At 41.3% G+C, this 23,859-nt stretch overlaps 2 protein-coding genes across 4 annotated transcripts; both read left to right on the top strand.

Annotated features, from left to right (window-relative positions):
- Positions 1–531: 531 nt before the first annotated feature.
- LOC308105087 (kelch-like protein 23) lies at positions 532–7,019 on the top strand (the record flags this gene model as incomplete). The annotated part of the gene is made up of 11 exons (XM_080455719.1): positions 532–645; positions 1,116–1,307; positions 2,096–2,239; positions 3,317–3,485; positions 3,836–3,973; positions 4,365–4,493; positions 4,643–4,822; positions 5,410–5,526; positions 5,661–5,838; positions 5,932–6,067; positions 6,285–7,019. The coding sequence occupies 11 exons, from the start codon at positions 532–534 to the stop codon at positions 6,300–6,302; spliced, it is 1,515 nt and encodes a 504-aa protein (XP_080311845.1). The 3' UTR covers positions 6,303–7,019.
- A 4,255-nt stretch (positions 7,020–11,274) lies between these two features.
- LOC308104911 (kelch-like protein 24) lies at positions 11,275–23,778 on the top strand. 3 transcript variants are annotated; one of them, XM_080455552.1, is made up of 13 exons: positions 11,275–11,414; positions 14,242–14,457; positions 14,835–14,969; positions 15,423–15,614; positions 16,366–16,509; positions 17,669–17,825; positions 18,239–18,376; positions 20,323–20,451; positions 20,595–20,780; positions 20,979–21,095; positions 21,194–21,365; positions 21,459–21,594; positions 21,813–23,778. In XM_080455552.1, the coding sequence occupies exons 2-13, from the start codon at positions 14,263–14,265 to the stop codon at positions 21,828–21,830; spliced, it is 1,719 nt and encodes a 572-aa protein (XP_080311678.1). In that variant the 5' UTR covers positions 11,275–11,414; positions 14,242–14,262; the 3' UTR covers positions 21,831–23,778. The 3 variants fall into 3 exon arrangements, with proteins under 3 accessions (XP_080311678.1, XP_080311677.1, XP_080311679.1); XM_080455551.1 differs by having other exon boundaries at positions 17,657–17,825; XM_080455553.1 differs by lacking the exon at positions 20,979–21,095 and having other exon boundaries at positions 17,657–17,825.
- The last annotated feature ends 81 nt before the right edge of the window (positions 23,779–23,859 follow it).

The raw sequence follows: 23,859 nt of genomic DNA, 5'->3' as shown, positions 1-23,859 counted from the left end.
TAAATAGGCTTCGGCTAAACAACACTTTCTGTGATGTGATTCTGTGCTGTGGAGGGCAGGAGTTCCCCTGTCACCGTAATGTACTAGCCTCCTTTAGCTCTTACTTTGAGGTAAATGCAGATGATCCTCAACTTTCCATGGTAATATTTATTGACCTATTAAGGAAAATAGCAGATCTACAAGGTCACAACGCGATTTTCAAACATTTTAGTACTTTTACTTTTGATACTTTAAGTACATTTTGATACCAATACTTTTGTACTTTGACTCAAGTACATTTTGAATTCCGGACTTTTACTTGTGAGTACTTCTACATTGCAGTATTGATACTTTTAAGTAAAACATTTGAGTACTTTTTCGACCACTGATTAAGGGAATGACATTCAATTCTGAATTGTCTTTCATTTGTGAAACAAATATCATGCTATATACAATCGGTTAACTGTCGACACAATGTAAATAAAGGCTTACATTTCAAAGCAAAACACTTCACCTTTTCAACCCGCACAGGCAATGTTCACAATTGAGTGGATGGAGACCCGACAGTTGAGGGTAGCCATCAATGGAGTAGAACCTCAGGAGCTTGAGATGTTGGTGGGCTATGCCTATTCTTCAGAGGTGGTCATCTCCGCAGCAAATGTGCAGGTGATGTATTAATGAACCTTATTCATTGCCTCCATTTTTGACTTGCATCAGTGCTTTAAAAGTGGTTCTCAATCTGTCGGCCATGAGGATACCACAAGTGGGCCCCCAAATACTTGACAAAACACTAAGATTCTAATGATATAACATTAATATTTTGATAACTATTGATAACAAAATCAGAGTAAGGTCTGAGGCTCTGAGCCTCCCTGCTCGAAACGTTACTAATAAAGAAAAATACCCACACTGGGAGCAGCATTCTGGTGTGCGGATGTTATTTCATGTAGAATTTTTGATCCAGCAACCATCCCAGCAGGATAGGATGTGTGTGCCTTTTGTCAAAATCAGTCATTGTATTTTTTCTTTAGAACATTGAAAAACATGTTTTCATTGTTTTAGGTCCTGATCCAGAAAAGGTTGAAAACTACTGCTTTAAATTAGATACTGTAATATATTTTGTTTATTTGGTCTAGGCCCTGCTAACAGCAGCAAGTTTTCTTAATGTCATGGCTGTTCAAGAGGCCTGCTGGAATTACATGGAGTGTCACATGGACGAAACCAACTGTGTAGGGATCCACTGCATTGCTGAGGCCCACTCCTGTAAGAAGTTGGAGCAGCGCAGCATGGAGTATATTCTGATACACTTCAGTGTCATCTACCGGCAGGTCAGACATTGAAGGATGCATACATTTCCCAAGTTTTCACCTTTAAATCTGTGGTGACTTATAAGTATGAGAGAGGCCCACCTAAGCTGATCAAATATTAAGTGTGTTGTGTAAGTGATGTATTTTGGTTTGAACAAAATGTTTGTTGTTACAAGATTAAAGCTCTATATTCTGATCATTGCTATATCGAGTGTTTGTTCATGAATAGGGGTCTCCCTATCTCTCCAGCTGTTTAATAAAACAGAAAATATATTTTCAGGTGGGTTGCCAATTTCCAATCAGGAGAGTATCAATTATCAGCTTCAATTTCATAGTGTTCAAGTTCCAATTTCATCCGCTCACGTCTTTGTGTCATCACTTCAAATTTCACTTGTGAACGAGTTCTCTCTCCTGATTGTATCAAATTGGTATCCCGACCTGAAAATGCATTTTCTGTTCTTACTAAAGAGCTGGAGAGACAGGGAGACCCCCGTTACTGAACAAACACTGTAGTCTAGTGCAATGATTGCTATCAGAATATTGAGCTACTTAACCTCACCTACTTCACCTTTTTTAAAGGTGTTTTATTACTATTACTCAACCTGTCACCGCCATAACTGACCTAAGTATTTGTCTGTAGAAACATTCAGTCAGTGATTTGATGAATATTAACCAGCTACTGTCACATGTCCTTGTCACTCAACAAACCACCTGTGCCCCCAGTGGGCACTTAAGAGAGGAGAATAAGTTACTTCAAGATGTATGGAAATCTATCAGCTAATCTACTGTATTCTTTATGCTCCTCCTAGGAAGAGTTCCTCTCTCTATCTGTGGAGAAAGTGACACAGATTCTTGCCAGTGATGATCTCGATGTGCCCAAGGAGGAGATGGTGGTTGAGGCTGCTTTGTTGTGGTTAAACAAGTGTCCTACCCACAGGCATAGCTTTGAAAAGGTCACTAATCATTCATTGTTTCATTGTAGCTTGCAGTCTCGGACTGATGGCTTTGTGATCTCTCGAGACCAGTTGCTGTGTAAAGGCAACTGCCATTGCGATAATAGTTGCAAGTAGTTGCATGTTGCAAGGAGTTGCGACTAGTTGCATTGGTGTGGACTGGCCTTAAGGTGACAGGCACTCGTGAGAACTCACAAACATGGATACATGGATTCAACCTCATTAGATAAATCGTTATCTGTGCACCAGTGATTTGATTGAAATGACAACTCTCAACACAACATCACAAAGTCGGTGAGAGGTTCTATGTTGGTTTTTGTTACATTTTCGGTTAATTGCACAGGCCCATCAAAGGATATACATTTTCAGAGCAATGTATTGGCTAGTGTTGTGAATTTAAATGGATAAAGTTAACTTACAACACAATGTCAATACTGCAGTATATATCAAGGTATAAACCCCATAATGAAAATAAGTGCTCATCTAGTGTTGTGATGTTGTGATACTGTAGGTGGTGTGTGATGGCCTGCTATTACTATCGTGCTGAGAAACAAATTAAAACGGTTCCACAACGGCCAATATGCAGGCTGAGAAAATTAAGCCAAACCAATCAACACAAATTGGTTTGGTATTACTTTAATTACATAACAAATGAATTCCTGAATTACCAAGCTCTGTGTGTGTGTGTGCGTGCGTGTGTGTGCACGCGCACATGCATATGTGTGAATGCCTTTGACTTCATGGTGTTTGGTGTCATTGGTAGGTGTTCCGGTGTTAATGAGCAGTGGAGCACTCTGACTGTTCTCATTTAATGTATATATAGACAATTGCATACATTGTGCATTCAGGCTGCCTGATACTGCTGAGGTCTATGTTGAGTAACTTATTATATGGAGGTCGGTCAGTGGTGATATGACCGTGTTCAAAGTGGCAAGGAAGAGCATGAGTGTGCTACTCAAAACATTTTGGGTAGGTTGGCAGGTCTGATTTCACTATGTAAATGTTACGATGTAAACAATTTTTCACCCAGTATGCAGTTGAACTGGTAGATAATTATTGTTCCATTTGTTTTTGAAGGTGCTAGAGCAGATCCGTCTGCCTTACATCAGCCCCTCCAACCTCCACGATGTGATTGAGTCTCTGGATGTGGTGAAAGAATCCCAGGGCTGTCAGAGGCTGATCTCTGAGGCCAAGGACCGGGATCTCCTGACCTACAGCCACAGAGCTGGACCACGCAGGTGTACAGGTACCCTGCCTCACACATGCATGCATGTTGCAGCTGATGGTGGGCAATTTTTCTAATTGGGATTTCCAGTGCCGACACAAATTCCTCATACAGTATGTGCAAACATACCTGTCAATAAAAATAATTATGTTAGTTGTCTTTTTGTGGCAGTTTGGGTTTGCCAAGAGTTTAGTTTTCTATTTGGGCTTCATAATTGTTTCATAATTTTTTATTTTATAATTCAAGCTATATTTATATTTTCAGGTTTTATACATAAAGTTAACTATAACTTTCAAGGTTTATACTTGGCATACAATGTTTTCCTGGATTAATTCAGTCACCCATTAACCATCTTCTATCCCTCTGTACAGTATGTGAAGTAATGCTGACGGTGTATGAAAGGAATGAGAGTTACCATGTTGTGAGCTTTTATCCCCAAATCAATCGATGGAAGACTCGTCTGGCACGTCTGCCCCTCACTGTAAGCAGGCCTAGTCTGGTTGTGTCAGGTGAGGAGCAACATCAGAGTTGAATGGAGTAGACCTGTAATCGATCCTACAATGTTTTGCCCCTCAAATGAGCTGTAGCAATGTTGTGCAGTGCTAGAAAGGACATTTTAATTCTTGGTAAGGGTATTATTGTGATGGTTCAATTATGAAGCCATTAATACTATTTGGAGGTAGTTCATACTGTATATCTGTCGGATAAACTATCCAACTGACTTGCGGCCGGGAGTCCTCTGTGACCGGCGTGCTGAGTTTGAAGTCGGTCAGTCGGGACGGTTCTCGAGATATGTGAACTACAGGAGCGCAGAAACATGTGTATCTTGAGCAATGAAGATCTTTATTTCTTTCAGGATCAAATCATAACTTGTTTAAATTATGCTCTCACATACTGTAGGCTCTTCATTGTATTTGGCTGGAGGAAAGTTCCCTGATGGTTCAACCAGTAGAGAGATGTGGCGCTATGACCTTTCCTGTGACTCGTGGTTGAAGATGGCTTCCATGAAATATGCACGCAATGAATTTGGTAAGACTGTCATACTATGGCATTTATTTTAACTTTTTTAATAACCACTATGGGTTTGCCTTGGTTACACACCCAAGGAGAGGCTGCATGTGGCCACGGTCATCAGTTCTACTGATCAGTTTTTTGTTGCACAACTAACATGGACCAAGGCCTGGTGATGCTGGATGGCGATATGTTTGCAGTGGGCAGCTACGAGAGCTACAGCCCCATGTTTGTGGAACGGTACGACATCAACACCGACACCTGGCAGGACATGAGGTCTGTCGGCAGACCAGAACATTTCTCCAACACTGCTGTGATCGCATTAGATGGACTGATCTACGTTTTTGGTATGGAACAGGTTTATGTACCCTCAGGTTCAGCCTGCTGGCTTTCATGAGGTTGTTTATTTGTAATGTATGTGAAACATATTAACTCTTTGACTGCCAGAAATAAAACATAATTTGCTAAGCCACTGCCAGCGATTTTCGAGTGTTTTCACTAACTTTTAAAAACTCAAAGAATATTTATCTCCAGTATGGGGAGCGTGCCGCGTGATCATCCGTTCCATAGTTGTGGGCAGTTGAATGTAGGTTGTTTTCGTCAAAAAGCAGCAGAAACAGAATAAGACATTTCTCCAAATCAAAACAAGGAAATGAACAGTCAGTTTTTTTTTTGCGGTCACGTGATTTGCTGCTACTTTGCTTTTCTGGGAGTCAAATGGTGACTCCCAGGTTAGCGAACAGCGCCATCTAGTGGGAAACCCTAGTGAGCCTCGGGACAGCTGACGAGTGTACTCATCAATGGCAGTCAATGAGTTAACAAAAAAATTCCAACCTTTATTATTACATATTCACCTACTGTAGCTCAATGACATGTTTTGACATGTGTCCTCCTGGGCCCTTGTTGTCGCTGTTATGGAATGTGGTTTTATCAGACTCCCGGCTGCGGAAGTACGACCCTAAAACATCTATATGGACAGACTGTGCACCTATGCAAGTTCCTCGTACTGATTCAGCTGTCTGTACACTCAAAGGAAATATCTACGTTATAGGTATCATACCTTTTCTTATTGACTCTTGTTTCCATAATACTTTTCCATAATACTCACTTCAGCTTCACTGTAGTTTGGTCACAGAATAGTCAACCAACAGTTACTATTTAGTTAATTCCTGTTTATCTCAATAGGTGGTAAGCGTTTAAGTGGAAAGATGACGCACAAGGTGCAATGCTACAACCCAGAGACCAACCAGTGGAGCATGTGTGCCCCCATGAAAACAGAACACAGCTACAGCTACAGAAAGCTTGGTGTGGCTGTGGTGGATGGAAATATCTATATACTAGCGGTGTTGGAGGGCTTTAACAGGTAAGATTCTGATCCTCCATGAAAGCCTGGAAAAAGGTAGCTGCTTGTTCACACGAGAGATTTCACTCATGGCTTTTGTCTCTCTTCATGTAGTCCTTGCTTTATCATCGAGCAGTACCATGATGAAACAGACACATGGGAAATTGTGGGGCAGGTGCCCACCACCCTTCGCCTAAATCAAGACAGTTTCAGCTGTTTCTCTCTCAGGATGACGGATGTAAATGCACAGGTAGAAGACATTAGTGCATAGTAGTACATACTGAAATCCTGAGTGTGCAAATGCAACCAAATGGACCCTATGGGTCCATTTGGTTGCATTCCATTTTTCAGAGTTGCAAATTGATATGATAACGGTGAGGATTTTGTTGTGTAATATAGAAGTTGTAGTCGTTTTTATATTACCTTCTCAAAGCTGGCCTTGAACCTTCTTCCTTTCCCACCAACAGACACCCAGCTCTGCCTGAACCCTGGTGATTGGACAAGACGTCTTAACTCAGGAAGGCGGGGTCTTCACCACAACTACTGTATAACGACGACACTGAACAATATTGTTGGGGTTCACTTTCAGAGCGATTTGACAACAATTTATCCAAATACACTTTCAACAGCTCACTCATGCGTAACATGTTTATAGAACGTTATCGTTCGTTCATAAGCGTTGATGCTCACATCATTATAGTTGTATTCATCTTTATAGTTATCGTTCTTGGTGTGGACGGACTTTGACCACATGAACCCTAGCGTCCTTATTCTGGGCCGAACATTTGGTGAAAATAGCCAATCTACAGTACAAGCTCCCAGCGTGTTGCGAGCTTGTAGATTGGCTATTTTCCATGAAGATATTTAGGGGGGGGGTGCCTCAATGCCTGTGGCTCAAGAACAGTTGTTTTCCCTGGCAACTGTTGGAGCCATATGGAACAAAACAAACAATGTGTTTGCACTCAGAACTTTAAACCCAGACATTGCTGCTATTGAAAATCCTTTTCTCTTATTATGATGTTGCTGCTGTTACCACACTTGCATGTCACTGCTTCTGTTTAAGTGGTTAATATATTATGCCGTCATTGTTTCACATTATATTTGAGATTTAAATAAATATTTTTCGGTTGTGTGTAGAGATGTAACTGAATTACAAATGGATAAATGAACTGAGGATTTGACAGCCTGATCTCTGCACTCTACCTTGACCTTCAGCTTGCCCATCTACATATTGAAGCGTTCCGTAGCAAGTCACTTAACCACCAACAACTCGCAGTCCGGGCACCTAGGCTGCAATGCAGAATGACAGCGTGTCGCGGGTTGGAATCCCGACCCTGACGACCTCTGCTGCGTGTCACTCCCCGTCTCTCCCCATTTCCTGTCTATCTACTATATACTACCAATAAAGCCAACAAATATATCTTAAAAGCTGCACTGTAAAGCTGCACTATAACTTTCCTCTTCTACCCCGGATTTGAACCTGGTTTCCTGCGCAAGTGCTGACATTTTTACCATTGAGCTAATAGAGCCAGTTGGGATTCACTCACTAGTTCCTCCATGGAGGAACTTGTGAGGGAATCCAACGGGATCAGTCTGGCAATGCCAGGCTACTTGCTCAGGGGATAAATTCAATCTTGACCATCAGGTCAAAATTTGTGTCAGATAATCCTGTGTCTTAAGGTGAGACATGACCTTTGACACAATCTAAATGTCTCAATAGACCACCGAAGTCCTGACGTCATTCGTTCATCCCCAGGTTTGCGGAAGTAATTTCTCTATGGAGAATAACATTGGGTCATCTTAGAATCGTCTCATATAAGAATTGTGGTCCAAAAATAAACAAACTGTCCCGGCGATATTGTCAGGGAGGAGGTTCTATATCGTTTATGATAGTCAGTCACTTATATTTGATACAGTCTGTTTCTGGCGAAAATGTAACTAATTCGGCGGAAGTAACATTATCGTTTTCTCACCGTCAGTTGATGCTTCATATCCATGAGTCAAACCGCATTCATTCATCATTTGTTTATTTTTGGAACACAGTTCTTATTTGACGCGATATTAAATATGTCTATGGGATTCAGAATGGGGGTGGAAAACTGCGAACCAGGTAGACAAACAAAGGATGTGTAAATTACGTCAGACTTGGGTGGTCTATAGAAGAGCAGGGAGACAAAATACAACCACCCCAATTGTATCTACTCTTATAAAGGGGAGATTGCTACTTCCGCGGCTGACGCCCACAGCAATTCCATAGCAATTCCATTCATTTGCACCTCTCGCCTGCTGACGCCATACCCACAGCATTGATTTCGACTAAACACAAGAACTACATCGGACCTCAACACAAAACCAGCCACAACGTGCACGCTGAATTTACGGGTGGCGTAGGGCACCTCTCATTGCTCACTACATATTTTCCACCTCGCAACATAATTAATTCCACTCACCACATTACGAGCACAACGGAAGGGGAAACAGTTTCGCACCGTTTACCGTGCGCACCACCGAACGCCAACGGCCACAGCCGAAACAACACGAAGCAGCGGCCATTGACGACGTAGGCCTTAGTAATAGAGCCCCGTGCGCGGCTAGCGGGCCGGCCGCCCGTAGGACGGACGGACCTCTAGTAAGTTATATTGTATAAACATACTCTAGTACCATATACTCTATCTAGTTACATTTAAAAAAGGTTACATAGTGCCGCTTTAACTCAAATGTTTTTCCAATAGCGTGTCCAGTTCAAAGTTATGCACAGATTACATTACTCTTACATTACTCTTAAGGCGGTTACACACCGGCGAATATACGCAAAATTCGGACTCGTTCCGAATAATTAAAAGACGCTTTTTTCGCTCCGCGAAACTGGTGTGGAAGCTTGCATTGACTTTATAAGGTTTAAAAAAAAAAAAAAAAAACTATCTGACTGTTTCCGATACTTGTGACAGAAGTTGCATCTCCATGGGTTGGGTCACACTTTCTGGTCTTGCCCAAGGATTATTTTATTCTGGCAATTTTTTTTGCTTGGTATAGCAGAGTATACCGTTTTCATATCGAACCTGATGCACTAACTGCCTTGTTTGGTTGCTCCGAAGCTTCTCTCGCTCTGCCGTACTCTGTCCAACAGACTCTTATGCTTGGTACACTTTTAGCAACAATAATTATTGTGGAAGAGTGGAAGACGTCCATCGCTCCTTGTTTCACTAGATGGCTTCATGAGTTTGTAACACTGATGCACCTGGAGAGGCTGCGTTACAACAAACAGGACAGTTAAGCAATATTCGAGTACATTTGGGGTCCTATCACGGGTCATCTTGACTCTGCTGTGTGACTGCTCTGCTTTGTACAGGTGTTCAAGTGTTGTATTGTGGTTGCCTATACCTCATCATGATAGGTTAATTACTCAAGTCTATTATGCATTATAGTCTGGTGTTTGTTTGTTTTATTGTTATGTCTTGTTGATGTATCTGTCTGTTATGTCTTATAAAAACCAATAAACGAATATATTAAAATGTTTTTCCAATAGTTACGATCTAATAGTTATAGTTTAGTTTCCAATAGTCTTAGTTATTTTGTTAACGAATATATTAAAATGTTTTTCCAATAGTTACGATCTAATAGTTATAGTTTAGTTTCCAATAGTCTTAGTTATTTTGTTAGTTTAACACTAATGACACCCTGCTCTGTCTCTGTTGTGGACAGTGTGGTGACCCTTGATCCAGCCAGCGGCCTTGCGGACTCCACGGTCGGCGACAGTGGCCGCCTACCTTGTTCTCCTACACCTTACTGCCGCTTCTGTAGGACTCAGGAACGGGACACACTTCCTGAAGGCGGCGGACGGGAGAGTGACCTGTCCAAAGCTGCGCCGATACGTGTGTCGGATATGCCAGGCCACAGGGGATAGCGCCCACACTGTCCGCCACTGCCCACAACTCGTTAAGTCATTTTGAAGAGTCATTTGGATTCCATAGAAGTCATCATGTCTTCTATGGAAGCATGTCATGGCACCGAAAATAGCGCAACGTGTTGTGAGCTTGTAGATCGGCTATTTTCGGTTATTAGTTATTTTGAGATCAAAGAGTATTTGTTCCATTAACATGGAACCATTGTCTCAGATATTCCATGAAAAACAAAGGTTAAAGCCCCAATCTGTGATTGTTTCTCAACTGGTTGGCTCTATGTAGAACAGCAGCAACATATAGGTTTAGAATGATAACCTAAACATAATTTTACAAACTGTGTTAATTGTTTAGGAAACAGTGCCAAAAGTCGTGTGTGTGTGTACTTTTATGTTTCTCCTTTCATGCTGTTACACATCGCAGATGAGATGTGGCATGAAAAAATGTTTCAGTCGTGAGATTTAATTTTGCTTTATTCTATGGTTCTAAATGACAAAATAATATACGAAGAAATGGTACTTTTACTTTATTCTGGTATTTTCTATTTTTCAATACTCCATACCATATCCTTTTATCCATGTACTCTTTACTCCACTATTATTTTACAGCTTTAGTTACTTTGCAGATATATATTATTATTGCAAAACATACATTAACCAATTAAGCCCTATTTTATACTTTGGCTATTAAATAATAGCTGATCAACAAGATTAGTTATTTTTGAAAGATTATGACACTTTTCATTCTTTTAGTATTTTGTGATGCCAATACTTTTGTATTTTTATGTTTCAAATGTCTATTGTGAAGCACAATTACAAGTCTCAAGTACAATTTTGAATACAGGACTTATGTGGTATTACAATACTTTTATTTTAGTAAAACAATCTGAGTACTTCTTCCAACACTGTTCAGTTGATAAAGTGAGTAATTGCTGTAGTGTAGATACTGCAGTGCATAAATGTATGACTATGCAATATTCTGCTATGTTGGTAGTGTTTCATAAGTTCATATGTTATTATTTAGGAGGAGGAAAATGTCGACATTTAAACACAGCAATGCATTGATGTTAAAAAGAAAACGTGCTCCAGCAGCCTACTTTCTCCTGGTGTTTTTGGGCACCTTTTAAAAAGAAATATTATTATTATTAATTATTTTAATTACTCACCTGTGCCCTCTACAGATCTGGTCTTTTCTGCCCAAAAAGTGTATCATACAAAGAAGGTGGGGTCCTGAGACATTTCCCACCGTGGAGAATAGTCTTTTCAACAACATAAAACAGACATAATTAGTGTTACACTGGCTTTGAACACGTTAAGCGGCAGAAAAGGTTTGTTGTTGTCAGTAAGTTTGAGCGTGCAAATTGGGAAGGAATGGGATTACTTTGAGTGGACTTTTTATTTAGTCACGTTGAGTGGACACTTGTATACTGTATATAGTTGTACTGTGACGCAGTCACAGATATAGCCCAGCTGGTGGCGGTAATGCTCCTTAATTGGTTGCCAACTGCCATAAACCACAACAGAAGAAGAAGAAGTAAGTTTGAGTGTCTGAAGGAGAAAAAGAATATCGCCGTGTTGACGTTGTATATGCTGCTGTCTGTTTGTGGACACTTGGTTTTTGGACTCTTGTATACAGCCAGCGAGACGCACCGTGGCCGTGTCCACTGTTGTCTTGGAGGTGCAAAGTTTCAATCAACAGGTATCAGCACTGGGTTAAGACTTGATATGTTTCTGTTCTTGCGCAAAATTGTGGTTTAAGTATCTTAGTTCAGGGACTTTAAACATGAAACATTTAGATGGGAAGAAAAAAAAAAGTGATGCTAGCCATGCATTGATGTGGTTCATTTTCATCTTGTTAAAGGTAGGGTAAGTGATTTGCGTTGGTTAAAATAAGTGTTAAATAGCTCTATATTCTGATAGTACTCATAGCTATAGAGTGTTTGTTCAGTATTAGGAGTCTCCTTGTCTCTCCACCTCTTTATTAAACAGAAAATGCATTTTCGTTTCAGTTTCAGTTTCATTTCCAATTTTATCCAACCAGGACAGAGAACCCAATCAGGATACAGATTAAACAAGTGAAATTGGAAGTGATGACACTAAGAAATGAGCAGACAAAATTGGAACTGGAACACTATACAAATTAAGCTTAAAAATGTGTACTTTCTCCTGATTGGCTGAGATTTTGACACCTACCGAAAATGTATTTTCTGTTTATTAAAGAGCTGGAGAGACAGGGAGACTCCTGTTACTGAAAAAACACTCTATAGCAATGATTACTATCAGAATATAGTATTTTAACCTTTTAACAAAATACTTTTTGTTTTAACCCAAAAATATCACTTACCCTACCTTTAAGCTCCGTAGTTATATGACTTGCAAAATAATTTCTTATAATCTAATGGCATTGCTTCCATGTGATGCTGTCACACTTCCTCTCCATTCTGTTCATATAGCCGTAGAATACGACTCTCGTAGACGTATTTATGATTCTGACGTTTTCATTCTACGAGAATCGTAGGGTAGATCCCCCATGGACAACTGGACTATCAGCTCCTAGCCCGTAGATCTCTAAACATGTACAAATGCACAAAAAAAGGTGCTTACTCCCACGCCCCAAATGTTAACTCCTTCTACGGTGTAGTAGTGCAATGTAATAATCCATATTTTTCAATAAAGAAGTGTTTTAATGCCGTCTGTGGCCTATTCTGTCGGAAGTTCACAATGGGCGGAAGGACGAAGCGCATCCGGAAATACAAGACAGACTGCAATCACTGCATTAAAACACTTCTTTATTGAAACATATGGATTATTACATTGCACTACTACACCGTAGAAAGAGTTAACATTTGGGGCGTGGGGGTAAGCACTTTTTTTTTTTTGCATTTGTACATGTTTGGAGATCTACGGGCCAGGCGCGTATGGTGGGTTCTAACGGGGACCGGGCAAGATTATTAATGACTCCCCCCTTCCCCCCGGCCCCCCACCCACTGCGTCGCGGGCATGTACGCGTGCGAAGCGCGCGATTTTTTTGCTTAATTAATTCATTAAATGACCATAAAACAACATTAACAACACTCTACCCATCCCTCAGTGTGTTCCATCCTCAAATGTTTTACTTAAGTAAAAGTATCAAGGGTTAGAAAACTTTTTTTTCACATTTGAAAACTTGTGAAATGGGACCTTCTGCATAATGAGTAGCCTACTTTTACTTTTGGTACTTTAAATACATTTTGATACCAATACTTTTCTACTTTTACTCAAGTACATTTTGAATACCTTACTTTTACTTGTAACAGAGTATTTTTACATCGCAGAATTGATACTTTTGTTTAAGTAAAAAAATGGAGTACTTTTTCCACCACTGGTATTCAGTGCATGCAGTGACTGTTAGTGCACACAGGACGCAGGAGTCGGGACACAGCATAGCGACCCTTCATTTCAATATGGGCAGACAGCAGAGCCAAAACCTGCAGAACATGTTTAGCACAGCCACAGAGATCAGGACTTGTTTATTAGAGGCAATTAGCATGTCTGGCTGGGGCCGCTTGACAATGGGAACGGTGGGGTGGGCGGAGGCTGCGGAGCTACTGCGCAGGTAGAGGAAAAAAAAGACGTTTATTTTTTATTTTTTATATATATATATTAAAAAATAGGGGAGCAGAGTTTTCCAGACCGGGCCATGGCCCCATTGGCCTCTATGACGGTACGCCCTTGCTACGGGCTAGGAGCTGATAGTCCATGGGGGATCTACCTAGCCCCTACGGAACCTCTCCCTCCGCTGTATAGCTCCGAGATGAGGTTCCTCGTTTGTCTCTGCCGTTTGAGTGGGACATTGTCGCACATTTTCCACTTTACATGTTTCTTACCCCTTTCTGCACATCGTATCCAAAAAGTAAAGCATTTCCGCCACTCTCTCAGATGTTTTAAGTTCTAGCGCACCATAAAAGCTATCCAACGAGTTGAAGAAAGTATTTAATTTGCCTCGGTCTTCATCCGGTTACATGTTTTTAAGACATTGCGCAAGAGTTGGGCCCGTAGAAATAACATTACTGATTCCCCTACTGGTCAAATGTTGAATTGCATCTTCTAATGAAAAATATTATGGAACCGGATGAAGACCGAGGCAAATTAAATACTTTCTTCAACTCGTTGGATAGATTTTATGGTGCGCTAGAGCTTAAAACATCTGAGAGAGTGGCGGAAATGCTTTACTTTTTGGATACGATGTGCAGAAAGGGGTAAGAAACATGTAAAGTGGAAAATGTACGACAATGTCCCACTCAAACGGCAGATACAAACGAGGAACCTCATCTCGGAGCTATACAGCGGAGGGAGAGGTTCCGTCGGAGCTAAATCTACCCTACGACTCTCGTAGATTGAAAACGTCAGAATCATAAATACGTCTACGAAAGTCGTATTCTACGGCTACTGTCACGCTGTCATTCCTCTCCATTCTGTTCATTAAACGAAACGTGCAAACAATTGCTGACCATTTCTTCCACCCACCCTCTCCTACTGTTGTATAGGCTGGTCTACCAAAGACAGACATGGCTGTAAGGAGGATTTCAGTTGCCAGTGACGACGACTTTGTGTTCACGGAGAGGACGCATCCCAGCAAGATGTTGGATGGCCTAAATAGGCTTCGGCTAAACAACACTTTCTGTGACGTGATTCTGTCCTGTGGAGGGCAAGAGTTCCCCTGTCATCGTAATGTACTAGCCTCCTTTAGCTCTTACTTTGAGGTAAATGCAGATGATCCACAACTTTCCATGGTAATATTTATTGACCTATTAAGGGCAGATATGCATTATTACATCATAAAACATACATTAACAACTTAAGCCCTATTTTATACCTAGGCTATTTGAAAATAGATCTACAAGCTCACAACGCATCGCGATGCGACATGTTGTGAGCTTGTAGATCTGCTATTTTACTACAGTAAGTAAAACATTTGAGTACTTTTTCCACCACTGCTTAAGGGAATGACATTCAATTCTGAATTGTCTTTCATTTGTGAAACAAATATCATGCTATATACAATCGGTTAACTGTCGACACACTGTAAATAAAGGCTTACATTTCAAAGCAAAACAGTTCACCTTTTCAACCCGCACAGGCAATGTTCACAATTGAGTGGCTGGAGACCCGACAGTTGAGGGTAGCCATCAATGGAGTAGAACCTCAGGGGCTTGAGATGTTGGTGGGATATGCCTATTCTTCAGAGGTGGTCATCTCCGCAGCAAATGTGCAGGTGATGTATTAATTACCCTTAGGCATTGACTTGCATCAGTGCTTTTAAAAGTGGTCCTCAATCTGTCAGCCATGAGGATACCGCAAGTGGGCCCCCAAATACTTGACAAAACACTAAGATTTTAATGATATAACATTAATATTTTGATAAATATTGATAACAAAAGCAGAGTAAGGTCTGAGCCTCCCTGCTCGAAACGTTACTAATAAAGAAAAATAGCCACGCTGGGAGCAGCATTCTGGTGTGTGGATGTTATTTCATGTTGAATTTTTGATCCAGCACCCATCCCAGCAGGACAGGATGTGTGTGTGTGCCTTTTGTCAAAATCAGTCATTGTATTTTTTTTTTAAACATTGAAAAAAATGTTTCCATTTGTTTTAGGTCCTGATCCAGAAAAGGTTAAACTACTGCTTTAAATTAAATACTGTAATATATTTTGTTTATTTGATCTAGGCCCTGCTAACGGCAGCAAGCTTGCTTAATGTCATGGCTGTTCAAGAGGCCTGCTGGCATTACATGGAGCATCACATGGACGAAACCAACTGTGTAGGGATCCACTGCATCGCTGAGGCCCACTCCTGTAAGAAGTTGGAGCAGCGCAGCATGGAGTATATTCTGACACACTTCAGTGTCATCTACCGGCAGGTCAGACATTGAAGGATGCATACATTTCCCATGTTTTCACCTTTAAATCTGTGGTGACTTATAAGTATGAGAGAGGCCCACCTAAGCTGATATTTTGGTTAGAACAGAACGTTTGTTGTTACAAGATTAAGATCTATATTCTGATCATTGCTATATCGAGTGTTTGTTCATGAATAGGGATCTCCCTGTCTCTCCAGCTGTTTAATAAAACAGAAAATATATTTTCAGGTGGGTTGCCAATTTCCAATCAGGAGAGAGTATCAATTATCAGCTTCAATTTCATAGTGTTCAAGTTCCAATTTCATCCGCTCACGTCTTTGTGTCATCACTTCAAATTTCACTTGTGAACGAGTTCTCTCTCCTGATTGTTTAAAATTGGTATCGCGACCTGGATACTAAAGAGCTGGAGAGACGGGGAGACCCCCGTTACTGAACAAACACTGTAGTCTAGTGCAATGGTTGCTATCAGAATATTGAGCTATTTAACCTCACCTACTTCACCTTTTTTAAACGTGTTTTATTACTATTACTCAACCTGTCACCACCATAACTGACCTAAGTATTTGTCTGTAGAAACATTCAGTCAGTGATTTGATGAAGATTAACCAGCTACTGTCACATGTCCTTGTCACTCAACAAACCACCTGTGCCCCCAGTGGGCACTTAAGAGAGGAGAATAAGTTACTTGAAGATGTATGGAAACAGTTGTAATCTATCAGCTAATCTACTGTATTCTTTATGCTCCTCCTAGGAAGAGTTCCTCTCTCTACCTGTGGAGAAAGTGACACAGATTCTTGCCAGTGATGATCTCGATGTGCCCAAGGAGGAGATGGTGGTTGAGGCTGCTTTGTTGTGGTTAAACAAGTGTCCTACCCACAGGCATAGCTTTGAAAAGGTCACTAATCATTCATTGTTTCATTGTAGCTTGCAGTCTCGGACTGATGGCTTTGTGATCTCTCGAGACCAGTTGCTGTGTAAAGGCCAGACCGCACCAATGCAACTCCTTGCAACTGCCATTGCGATAATAGTTGCAAGTAGTTGCATGTTGCAAGGAGTTGCGACTAGTTGCATTGGTGTGGACTGGCCTTAAGGTGACAGGCACCCAGGCCTGTCACAGAACTCACAAACATGGATACATGGATTCAACTTCATTAGATAAATCGTTATCTGTGCAACAGTGATTTGATTGAAATGACAACTCTCAACACGACATCACAAAGTCGGTGAGAGGTTCTATGTTGGTTTTTGTTACATGCCCCATCGAAGGATATACATTTTCTGAGAAATGTATTGGCTAGTGTTGTGAATGTAAATGGATAAAGTTAACTTACAACACAATGTCAATACTGCAGTATATATCCAGGTATAAACCCCATAATGAAAATAAGTGCTCATCTAGTGTTGAGATGTTATGATACTGTAGGTGGTGTGTGATGGCCTGCTATTACTATCGTGCTGAGAAACAAATGAAAACGGTTCCACAACGGCCAATATGCAGGCTGAGAAAATTAAGCCAAACCAATCAACACAGAATGGTTATCTGACAGCTTGGTATTACTTTAATTACATTAAAATGGCAGGCCACAATAACAAATGAAATCCTTAATTACCAAACTCTGTGTGTGCATGCGTGTGTGTGCGCACGTGCACATGCATGTGTGTGAATGCCTTTGACTTCATGGTGTTTTGTGTCATTGGTAGGTGTTCCAGTGTTAATGAGCAGTGGAGAACTCTGACTGTACTCATTTAATTTATATATAGGCAATTGCATACATTGTGCATTAAGGCTGCCTGATACTGCTGAGATATATGTTGAGTAACTTATTATATGGAGGTCAGTGGTGATATAACCGTGTTCAAAGCGAAGTGGCAAGGAAGAGCATGAGTGTGCTACTCAAAACATTTTGGGTAGGTTGGCAGGTCTGCATTCATTATGTAAATGTTCAGATGTAAACAGATGTAGAGATTTGAAAGCAAGTTAAAGTTTTCACCCAGTATGCAGTTGAACTGGTAAATAATTATTGTTCCATTTGTTTTTGAAGGTGCTAGAGCAGATCCGTCTGCCTCTCATCAGCCCCTCCAACCTCCACGATGTGATTGAGTCACTGGATGTGGTGAAAGAATCCCAGGGCTGTCAGAGGCTGATCTCTGAGGCCAAGGACCGGGATCTCCTGCCCTACAGCCACAGAGCTGGACCACGCAGGTGTACAGGTACCCTGCCTCACACAAGCATGCATGTTGCAGCTGATGGTGGACAAAATACATTAAATAAATAATATTTTTTTCTAATTGGGATTTCCAGTGCCGACACAAATTCCTCATATGTGCAAACATACCTGGCAATAAAAATAATTCTATTAATGATGTCTTCTTGTGGCAGTTTGGGTTTGCCAAGAATTTAGTTAGCTATTTGGTCTTCATAATTGTTATTGCATATTTTTTATTTTACAATTGAAGCTCTATTTATATTTTGAGCTTTTATACATACTTTCAGTTAACTATAACTTTCAAGTATTATACTTGGTATACAATGTTTTCCTGGATTAATTCAGTCACATGTTCACACATTAACCAGTGTCATGCATGTGCCTAGTTCTGTGTTTATCTTCTATCCCTCTGTACAGTATGTGAAGTAATGCTGGTGGTGCATGAATGGAATAATAGTTGCTACGTTGAGAGCTTTGATCCCCAAATCAATCGATGGAAGTCTCCTCTGGCACGTCTGCCCCTCACTGTAAGAAGTCCTAGTCTGGTTGTGTCAGGTGAGGAGCAACATCAGAGTTGAATGGAGTAGACCTGTAATCGATCCTACAATGTTTTGCCCCTGAAATGAGCTGTAGCAATGTTGTGCAGTGCTAGAAAGGACATTTTAATTCTTGGTAAGGGTATTATTATTGTGATGTTTCAATTATGAAGCCATTAATACTATTTGGAGGTCGTTCATATATCTGTCGGATCGGCGGTTCTGGGCAACTGGATCTCTATATATGCCAATATCTGTCGGATAAACGGGTCTGGACAACCGCCTATCCGACTGACTCGCGGCCGGGAGTCCTCGGTGACCGGCGTGCTGAGTTTGAAGTCGGTCAGTCGGACGGTTCTCGAGATATGTGAACTACAGGAGCGCAGACACATGTGTATCTTGAGCAATGAATATCTTTATTTCTTTAAGGATCAAGGCATAACTTCTTTAAAATTATGCTCTCACATACTGCAAAAAATGACAGTGGCCTATAACGACTGCATGAGGCTACTGCTCAAAGCCCCAAGATGCTGTAGTGCCAGTCAAATGTTTGTAGAAATAAATGTACCCACTTGCCCTGCTGTATTACGAAACCTGATGTATAGATTTATGTACAGGTTAACAGACTCTGTGAACAGCATCATTGTATCACTCTCTAATCCTGCCAAGAGCTCTGTTAGGCTTAGCCTGGCGTAGACAGACTATATCACTGCGTGGATATGAGTCTGGTGCTTCTATGAGGAAGTTTTTTTTCCAAGGGGGCGGGATCAAAACAACGACTCGCGACGCAATTGGTTAGACCTACAAACCAACTACCAATTACAGTCTCCCATATTCGAATACTGGGCCCTGATTGGTTACCCACGTCTTCTGGAGCAGGAAATGGATTCTCTATGGAGCGGTGCCAGCATAGACATATAAAGGTAGACGCCTCATTCGGCTCTGAAGCGTCTGTATCTCGGGCGCACTTCCTGCTTCCGCAGGGCTGCCGTGTGCGTCACACACGCGGAAGTTCGGTAGGCCAATCAGAGGCAGGTGGGGGCGGGTCATTTTGTAACCCAGCTTTTAACCCTTTGAGAGGCAGCAGCTGTGCGCAGCATCTAGTTAGGGTTAGGGTTGGCGAACTCCACATCTATTTGTGAAATTCAAATAAGAGACATGGTCCTCTTTCATATCAAGGCCCATTATTTATTCAGCATTTGAGTCACGGAACACCGTTTGATAAGCTTTAGCCTCTCACACCCAAAACGTAGAATATGTTATCGTTCGATAAGATGTTGTCAAAATAACAATTGTTTACGTTCTCTAATTGTGTACTTGTTTAGTAAGTAATGCAGATGTTTAACAATTTGACTCTTGACAGTGTGAAATGTTATACTCAAGATTTAAAGATCTATAAGGGTCCATTTGGTTATCAACTCTCCATCATTTAGCTGGGTACCACCTGGAACCCCCTCAAGGACCACTGGTGGTGGTTCCCGGACCACTGGTTGAGAACCATTGCACTGACAAGTCCCGGAAAAGACGCACTGTGATTGGCCAGTAGTCAACGCACTGTGAGCGCTGTGATTGGCCAGTAGTCACTTTGAGTGACAGGTTCCCTGCGGAAGACGGAAGAGCCGCCGTGTATTGCGATACAAGTCGCCCCAATGAACTGCAGAGGCCAATGAGGTATCTAGGTTTCTAATATCTATGGGTGCCAGACCCAAATCCCAGAGTGAAATTTTTTTTTGCACTCGCAGATTCGTCTGGTCCCAGGCTATGTTAGGCTGTCATCTAAGCTATGGAGACACTGGCGCTCTAGCCTGTATGTGCAGAGATAAGGCTGAAAGTCCTGCCTTGTTTGTATATGCTTTGTTGATTTATTGTTTTGTTTTTGTTTTGTTTTTATATGTTTTATGTGTTCTTCACTATGGACCCCCCTGTGTGTGTCTTGAATAAAGTTTGAATTGAATTGAATTGTAGGCTCTTCATTGTATTTGGCTGGAGGAAAGTTCCCTGATGGTTCAACCAGTAGAGAGATGTGGCGCTATGACCTTTCCTGTGACTCGTGGTTGAAGATGGCTTCCATGATATATGCACGCAATGACTTCGGTAAGACTGTCATACTATGGCATTTATTTTGACTTTTTTACTAACCACTATGGGTTTGCCTTGGTTACACACCCAAGGAGAGGCTGCATGTGGCCAAGGTCATCAGTTCTAATGATCAGTTTTTTGTTGCACAACTAACATAGACCAAGGCCTGGTGATGCTGGATGGCGATATGTTTGCTGTGGGCAGCTACGGGAGCTGCAGCCCTGTGTTTGTGGAACGGTACGACATCAACACCGACACCTGGCAGGACATGAGGTCTGTCGGCAGACCAGAATATTGCTCCAACAATGCTGTGATCGCACTAGATGGACTAATCTACGTTTTTGGTATGGAACAGGTTTATGTACCCTCAGGTTCAGCCTGCTGGCTTTCATGAGGTTGTTTATTTGTAATGTATGTGAAACATGTTAACAAAAATTTTCCAACCTTTATTATTACATATTCATCTACTGTATCTCAATGACATGTTTTGTCATGTGTCCTCCTGGGCCCTTGTTGTTGCTGTTGGAATGTGGTTTTATCAGACTCCCCGGTGCAGAAATACGACCCTAAAACATCTATATGGACAGACTGTGCACCTATGCAAGTTCCTCGTACTGATTCAGCTGTCTGTACACTCAAAGGAAATATCTACGTTATAGGTATCATACCTTTTCTTATTGCCTCTTGTTACTGTAGTTTGGTCACAGAATAGTCAACCAACAGTTACTATTTAGTTAATTCCTGTTTTTCTAAATAGGTGGTAAGCGTTTAAGTGGAAATATGACGCACAAGGTGGAATGCTACAATCCAGAGACCGACCAGTGGAGCATGTGTGCCCCCGTGAAAAAGGGACGCAGCAACAGCAAGCCTGGTGTGGCTGTGGTGGATGGAAATATCTATATACTAGCGGTGTTGGAGGGCTTTAACGAGTAAGATTCTGATGCTCCATGAAAGCCTGGAAAAAGGTAGCTGCTTGTTCACACGAGATATTTCTCTCATGGCTTTTGTCTCTCTTCATGTAGTCCTCGCTTTATCATCGAGCAGTACCATGATGAAACAGACACATGGGAAATTGTGGGGCAGGTGCCCACCACCCTTCGCCTAAATCAAGACAGTTTCAGCTGTTTCTCTCTCAGGATGACGGATGTAAATGCACAGGTAGAAGACATTAGTGCATAGTAGTACATACTAAAATCCTGAGTGTGCAAATGCAACCAAATGGACCCTTATGGGTCCATTTGGTTGCATTCCATTTTTCAGAGTTGCAAATTGATATGATAACGGTGAGGATTTTGTTGTGTAATATAGAAGTTGTAGTCGTTTTTATATTACCTTCTCAAAGCTGGCCTTGAACCTTCTTTCTTTCCCACCAACAGACACCCAGCTCTGCCTGAACCCTGGTGATTGGACAAGACGTCTTAACTCAGGAAGGCGGGGTCTTCACCACAACTACTGTATAACGACGACACTGAACAATATTGTTGGGGTTCACTTTCAGAGCGATTTGACAACAATTTATCCAAATACACTTTCAACAGCTCACTCATGCTTAACATGTTTATAGAACGTTATCGTTCGTTCATAAGCGTTGATGCTCACATCATTATAGTTATATTCAACTTTATAGTTATCGTTCTTGGTGTGGACGGACTTTGACCACATGAACCCTAGCGTCCTTATTCTGGGCCAAACTTTTGTTGAAAATAGCCAATCTACAGTACAAGCTCCCAGCGTGTTGCGAGCTTGTAGATTGGCTATTTTCCATGAAGATATTTAGGGGGGGGGTGCCTCAATGCCTGTGGCTCAAGAACAGTTGTTTTCCCTGGCAACTGTTGGAGCCATATGCAATGAATATGTGTTTGCACTCAGAACTTTAAACCCAGACATTGCTGCTATTGAAAATCCTTTTCTCTTATTATGATGTTGCTGCTGTTACCACACTTGCATGTCACTGCTTCTGTTTAAGTGGTTAATATATTATGCCGTCATTGTTTCACATTATATTTGAGATTTAAATAAATATTTTTCGGTTGTGTGTAGAGATGTAACTGAATTACAAATGGATAAATTAACTGAGGATTTGACAGCCTGATCTTTGCACTCTACCTTGACCTTCAGCTTGCCCATCTACATATTGAAGCGTTCCGTAGCAAGTCACTTAACCACCAACAACTCGCAGTCCGGGCACCTAGGCTGCAATGCAGAATGACAGCGTGTCGCGGGTTGGAATCCCGACCCTGACGACCTTTGCTGCGTGTCACTCCCCGTCTCTCCCCATTTCCTGTCTATCTACTATATACTACCAATAAAGCCAACAAATATATCTTAAAAGCTGCACTGTAAAGCTGCACTATGTAACTTTCCTCTTCTACCCCGGATTTGAACCTGGTTTCCTGCGCAAGTGCTGACATTCTTACCATTGAGCTAATAGAGCCTGCCTGCTTGCAGTTGGGATTCACTCACTAGTTCCTCCACGGAGGAACTTGTGAGGGAATCCAACGGGATCAGTCTGGCAATGCCAGGCTACTTGCTCAGGGGATAAATTCAATCTTGACCATCAGGTCAAAATTTGTGTCAGATGATCCTGTGTCTTAAGGTGAGACATGACCTATGACACAATCTAAATGTCTCAATAGAAGAGCAGGGAGACAAAATACAACCACCCCAATTGTATAAGTTATATCGTATAAACATACTCTACCATACAGATCTGACAAAATTACATTTAAAAAAAGTTACATAGTGCCGCTTTAACTCAAATGTTTTTCCAATAGCTTGTCCAGTTCAAAGTTATGCACAGATTATATTACTCTTACATTACTTTATTAAGATGTATCCGACTGTTTCCGATACTTGTGACAGAAGTTGCATCTCCACGGGTTGGGTCGCACTTTCTGGTCTTGCCCAAGGATTATTTTATTCTGGCAAAACATTTTTGCTTGGTATAGCAGAGTATACCGTTTTCATATCGAACCTGATGCACTAACTGCCTTGTTTGATTGCTCCGAAGCTTCTCTGGCTCTGCCGTACTCTGTCCAACAGACTCTTATGCTTGGTACACTTGTAGCAACAAGAATTATTTTAACAGAGTGGAAGACGTCCATCGTTCCTTGTTTCACTAGATGGCTTCATGAGTTTGTATCACTGATGCATCTGGAGAGGCTGCGTTGCAACAAACAGGACAGTTAAGCAATATTCGAGTACATTTGGGGTCCTATCCTATCACGGGTCATCTTGACTGCTGTGTGACTGCTCTGCTTTGTACAGGTGTCCAACTGTTGTGTTGTGGTTGCCTATACCTCATGATAGGTTAATTACTGAGTCACATCTATTATGCATTATAGTCTGGTGTTAGTTTGTTTTATTGTTATGTCTTGTTGATGTATTTGTCTGTTATGTCTTATAAAAAAACAATAAAAACGA

Source organism: Gymnoscopelus braueri (genome assembly GCF_963280865.1).
Source record: "Gymnoscopelus braueri genome assembly, chromosome: 17".
Classification (NCBI taxonomy): domain Eukaryota; kingdom Metazoa; phylum Chordata; class Actinopteri; order Myctophiformes; family Myctophidae; genus Gymnoscopelus; species Gymnoscopelus braueri.
This window is presented reverse-complemented; position numbering and strand designations above follow the sequence as displayed.